General features: G+C 33.0%; 1 protein-coding gene across 2 annotated transcripts; it reads left to right on the top strand.

Moving 5' to 3' along the window:
- Window positions 1-693: 693 nt before the first annotated feature.
- Window positions 694-4870, top strand: LOC110106552 (RNA polymerase sigma factor sigD, chloroplastic). Of its 2 annotated transcripts, none has more exons than XM_028693761.1 (5): window positions 694-1770; window positions 1849-2049; window positions 2711-2851; window positions 2959-3156; window positions 4490-4723. In XM_028693761.1, the coding sequence occupies exons 1-5, from the start codon at window positions 1315-1317 to the stop codon at window positions 4586-4588; spliced, it is 1095 nt and encodes a 364-aa protein (XP_028549594.1). In that variant the 5' UTR covers window positions 694-1314; the 3' UTR covers window positions 4589-4723. The 2 variants fall into 2 exon arrangements, with proteins under 2 accessions (XP_028549594.1, XP_020692146.1); XM_020836487.2 differs by having other exon boundaries at window positions 695-1770; window positions 4471-4870.
- The last annotated feature ends 1369 nt before the right edge of the window (window positions 4871-6239 follow it).

The raw sequence follows: 6239 nt of genomic DNA, 5'->3' as shown, positions 1-6239 counted from the left end.
TTGGACTTTAAAGTGCATTCGTTTTACTGCAAATCAAACAAGAAAAAGTAATTCCTCGCATTTATTTTATACTTATCCAAACAGCTCCAAAGTATTTCAAATACGCTGCATTACTTCAAGTCATTTTTGGAAGCCGTTACTACCCATTTGGATCAATGTATGCTTTATCAACAAGCCCAGTTGTGAATTAAAATTTAATTTTGGGCCCAATTTTGAGTTTTTCCCTCACGAATTTGGTGGTCTTCTTTATCATGGATTGGTGGTAGATCTGAAGATGCTTTTGAAAATTATAATGCAAAGAAAACAAATGAAGTGCCCCGGTGATTAATGGGAAATTAGTACTCCCCTGGAAATTAGGAGAGAGAGGGATGAGTTTCGGAATTTCTAGTTTCTAATTATTATCCATTTATGAGATGTCTAATGGAACTTAAAAGCTTGCTATCATCTACTGACAATCTACCTGTTTTTGGGTTTCGGTGAGCATATCAGTAAGACAGCTCTTGATTCATTTTAAATGTAATTTTTATAGATGAATACCCGAGTAGCATCTTCTTTATCACTCTTGTAAGCACCGAACTGCAGGCAGGTTCTTCTTTGGGACGACTAAGGCTTCGTTTGGAATGACTTTCTTGCTGCTTTTTAAAACAATTTTTTAGTACAAAATTTTTCATTTTTTACCAGAAAGCTAATTTAAGAAGCAGTAAGAAAGCCATCCCAAACGAAGCTTAAGCGTATTTATTTATTGTTCAATTCATTAGTTTTCCTTTTTTCAACATTTCATTGAAATCTTTCACAACTTGTATGATAATTATATGATGTCTACTAAATCATCAGAGACTTGCTTCATTTTGGACGGTTAGGATCTAATCAGTACACAAATTTATTGTCAAAATCCCTTTTTTTAGTTGGCTGGATCTCTGCCATCAATGTTAATGCTAGGCTGAGATGAGTTGGTTAGATAGGGACCCAATCCTCTCAACATTATTTGCTCATCTTTTCCATTACTTAGAGCGGAGAGTTTAGAGATTTATTTATTTATTCATTTTGTTGGGGGAGCTTATTTACCGCAGTAATCCCCACTGTAAAGATGCAAAGAAAAAACATGGAAGCTACTTTTTTAAGTTTGTAGGGAAAAGAAAAAAAAGAGATACAGCGCTTCAAATACCTACCACATTTGCCTTATCAAAATATCTCTTTGCCTCATATGGGAACCAAAAGAAGTCAACATCATGGATAAATATCTTTCCGCTAGAAGATAAAAAAGCATAAGAAGGCTGAGATCTTAATTTCACACCTCTCAGCATCAACTGCACCATGCCTTCATGCTCCTTGAGCCGCTCACTGGCTTCTACCCTCCAATCTCCTCTGCTGCACCACCATGTTCAGATTTCTAAGCCTTCCATTCATCTTCTTCCACTTCCTCAGCAGCTTACTCCGCCCCCTCCAACCATTGGAATTATTGCTGCGGCAAGTGAAGCAGTAAGCCTGGCAACTGCAGCTGCCGAGGCTGCTCGAGATGCTCTGCTCTTAGCTTATGCCCTTACCGAGATTGATCCATCTCAGTTATCCAACAGGCTTGGATTTGAACATCATGAGAATTGTTTGAGAGATAGGAGGCGGAGACGGCGGCAGAGGAGGGGAGCAGAGCTGGATCTTAGTGGCAAAGATAATGCGGAAGGGAGTGGTTTGGCAGAAAGCTGCTTGTCAAAAACCGAGCGTTCGAGGTATCTCACATGGGATCAAGAGGCTGAGTTCTCTAGCTGTCTTAAGGTACTTTGTTTGATTATGAGTTCTATCAGTGTCCTTTAATCAGAGTTGTGATACTTACAAAATTGGTTGTGAGCACAGGTTGTTGCTATGATGGAGGTTCCTTCAGGTAGGAAAACCTCTTCAGGTGCTGCAAGGATGAGGAGGAGAAGAAGAAATGACAGGGCTCTCTTAAAGGCGAGAGAGTGTAGAGAGAGAATCACCAAGAGCTATAAAAGACTTGTGGTTTCAGTTGCAGCTGCTTATCAAGGGAAAGGGCTCAGCCTCCAGGATCTGATTCAGGTAGAATCATTGTTTCAGACAAATTTTTGAATTTTAAACAAGGATGCAGTTCCGACTTCGCTGTGATTGCTAGTCTGTCATAAAACATGTCCTGCATGTTTTGCTCTTTTCTTTTTCATTCCTTTTAAACAACTCCACACAATTCACTTCTTGGATGATTACCAACAAGATTGGAAACAGTACGACTTATATGTGGAAAGAAATTACTGAGCCACCGGACTACCTGAAGCTCAAATTATCTCTAACATTTATTTCTTTGTTAGTTATCTTCACATATATGCACACACTCATGTTTAATTTTTGTACTAAAAAACTGCTTTAAAAAGCAATAAAAAAGCCGCCGCAAACGAAACCTCGATTTCATGTGAGGAATTTGGTTTAATGGTCCTAAATAGCTTGTGTCAGATTCAATAAGCAGATGAGACAAACATGAACAGTCAATCTAGTCTATTTTTTGTTACCTAACACTGACATGGTGAGTTAAATGAAGCTCAGGCTGGCTCCTGGAGCTCATTTACAACACAATTATAGCCTAGCTCTGATACAAACAAAGTTGCAGATAATCCAGTTCTCCATTATGCTCTTTGCAATCTACCATTAGAGTTCTCTATACGTTATTTCTAGTGTCACTTGCACTGAAATTAAATTCTTCTTATTCCAGGAAGGAAGTATAGGGCTTCTTCGAGGCGCACAAAGATTTGATTACAAAAAAGGAAATAGAATGTCTACCTATGTGTATTGGTGGATCAGACAAGCCATCATGAAAGCCTTAGCTAAAAATTCCAACATTGTTCGATTGCCGGTATGGATACTCATACAGAAAAACTACAAAATTTCTTTATTTTTTATAGCATTGCAGGGCTTTGTTTAGAATATAGAGCTAACAAATGGACATTAGTACATATGTAGGGATATTTGTGTACAATGAGCGCCAGAATAGTGGAAACTAAATTATTATTGAGGGAAAAGCTTAAGAGATCGCCAACTTATGAAGAAATAGCAGAAACGGTTGGCATTTCTACTTCCAGTGTGCAGATCATATGTGAGAGAAGTCATCGGCCGATATCCATTGATCAACCTATTAATGGTGAAAAAATAGCACTTAAGGTAATCTTTAACAAATATTAGTTAACCATACAAAAGTATGTTTAGTTGTATAATCACATTTTATTTGCTATATATCTCATCATCATCATTAACCTTATTTAGGCATTCGAGGTTAGTTTTATGAATCTTAGATCTTCAGTAAGGCTTTATTTGAGACGGCTTTCTTACAGCTTCTTAAAACAGTTTTTTATACATAAAATTTAATTTTTGTACTAAAAATCTGCATTAAAAAGCAATAAGAAAGTCGTCCCAAACTAAAAATTTAATTTTTTACTAAAAAGTTGCATTAAGAAGCAGTAAGAAAGTCGTCTCAAACGAAGCCTAAGTGTGGCATAAGATATTTCTTATTTTGTGCTAATTATTATTATTTTTATTAATATAGGTGATAGCTCTAATGATGAATTTATAATCAATTTTGAAATGAATGTCATAATCATGTTTATTTAATTTTGATTTTGTAATGTATAATTGGATGTCTCATATGATCAACTCTTTAATTAAGGCATGGACCCTCTCCAAAATTCTAAAATATCTTTATATATTATATATTTTGGTTTTTATAAATATGATTTTCATAAAATTATTGAATATATGTCCCTTTTCAAAATTTTAGAATTTAGGATTATAAATGTTTATTGACAAATATTGATAAATATGTTTAAAATAGGCAATTTATGCACCAGTAAAAAAATGCCTTGCTCTGCCATTGAGTGGAGCCAAAACTATGCGACTCATATTAGTTTTGCCCTAGGACTTGAATTGCACATCTCGTTATGCATTCTCACTAAGGTTTTGTTTAGATAGTTTTCTTATTGTTTTCTAAAATAATTTTTTAGTGCAAAACTTTCTATTTTAAGAAATTTTTATACTAAAAAGTTGTTTTAAAAGCAGTAAGAAAGTTGTCTCAAACAAAGTTTAAGGTTTTGTTTGGGATAATTTTTTTTAGGAAAATTTACATACATACCACTTTATAACATCCTATTTACATATCTAACACCCAAAATTTTAATATTACATGCATACCACTCTATATTATTTTAATATTAAATATACCACTCATATTTTTTTCCTACCACTCATATATTTCATTTCTACCACTCATATTTGATATGAAAATGAACTAAGGGTGGTATGTATGTAATATTAAAGTTTTAAGTGTTAAATATATAAATAGAGTAGTATAAGGTGGTATGTATGTAAATCTCCCTTTTTTTTATTGTTTTTTAAAACAAATTTCAACATTAACATTCAAATATATACAAAATAGGTACTCTTATAGTAATTTATTAAATTATTATTTAATCTTTTATATAGGATATTATCCAAGGGCCAGATGAAAGAAGACCAGAAGTTATTGTCAATAGAAAATTATTGCTACAAAACATGGAGATGCTTCTCAAAGCACTTGGTGAAAGAGAGGAGCATATCATAAGGTCATATTATGGAATAAATGGAGAAACTTCACTGACATTTGATGAGATTGGAAGATCAATAAATCTTTCAAGGGAAAGAGTTAGACAAATTTATTACAATGCTCTGGCAAGAATGAAAGAGGACAAAATTGTATTAGGTGGCTTCAAAAACTTTGTAGGATAAAATTTGTACATATTCTGAGCAAATTTTAGATAATTTCTTTTCCAAAGCTGAAGTATTACATCCATCCATGTTTGAATTCCTTATGAAAGAAGCATATATGCTGAATTCAAACTGAAAATTTCTCTTGCAAAGTGGATTGATATTTTTAGGGTACTGTTTTGCTTTTCTAAAAGCTTATTTAAGATATTAAAAAAGAGATTATTTAATTTGAAATTAAATTATAACACAAAATTAATAAAAAAAAATTTGACTTTTAATGACTTGTAATGACTTATAATAGTTGTAATTGATGAAATATTCTTATCATTTATTTTCTTTGTGAAGTATGTCTTGAACTTTATGCAAATGAAAATTTTCGATCTTATATTCGTCGATTGGCTATTGAAGTGTAAGGAAAATGAAATTGATTCCAAAAAGTTTTGAATAATGTTCAAATAAGCTTTTAACAAAATTTGAATAAGGTTCAAATTTAACTTTAAATAAATTTCAAATAAGTGTAAGATTCAATCACATAAGAATAGGCCTGTCAAAACCGGGTCACGGGTCGGGTTTTGGTTCAACCCGAAACTGACCCGGGTACATACGGGTCAACCCAAATCCGACCCGATTTTCGAAACGGGTCAGTTTGCTGGACCCGAACCCGACCTACTTTGACCCGAAAAAATTAAAATTAGTTTTTTGTATTTAATTACAAATAAAAATATATACCTTGTTAAACAAATTTTTAAAATGTACAACAAAACATATCATTTACAAATTACAAATCAATAAATTACAAAAAAATTACATATCTTTTACAAAAAAAATTACATATCATTTACAAATTAGAAATCAACAAAATGACCGGGTCGTCACTTTTCCCTTGCTCAGCCAATAAGCACGGCTCAACTTCAAGTCTTCAGGCACACGACCTATATTCACATAACAAGGAAGAACTGTATTATGCGAAATTAACAAGTTAGATATGATGCTCATTGCTCAGATTAAACCTTCCAAATCTTTAATCACCTTATGAGGTGTATGTTCAAATTTCAATCAGCATTAGCATATTACCATCCAAGGAGACGAATTGTATTTTGCATTAAGTTAGTATCTATTCATTTATATATGTAGTATCTACTCATTTGACTTGAATACAAAATTACAAATGTCTCCTGGTTCTTATAGCATTTATTCTAAAATTATTCCCACTATAATTTGAGAAGGTTGATCATCATCGCTTCATCACTTCAAAACAACAACAAATAATATTTAATGATTGATCAAATATTCAAATGAATCATAAGAAGCAGCAGGATACACGAAACATCACATTTCAAAATATCAAATAAATCAGCATTCAAAAGAACAAGCACAGAACTGAAGCAGCTGGCAGCACATGCACCCAAAAAAACACAACAAGTTTTCCAGAATGTTGAAGCTCTGGATAACAGAACTAGTTCTTGATCGTGTACATAACTGCAACAAACAACCAAATAAATTTTTCA

Source organism: Dendrobium catenatum, unplaced genomic scaffold (assembly GCF_001605985.2).
Source record: "Dendrobium catenatum unplaced genomic scaffold, ASM160598v2 fragScaff_scaffold_362, whole genome shotgun sequence".
In the NCBI taxonomy this organism is placed as follows: Eukaryota; Viridiplantae; Streptophyta; class Magnoliopsida; order Asparagales; family Orchidaceae; genus Dendrobium; species Dendrobium catenatum.
This window is presented reverse-complemented; position numbering and strand designations above follow the sequence as displayed.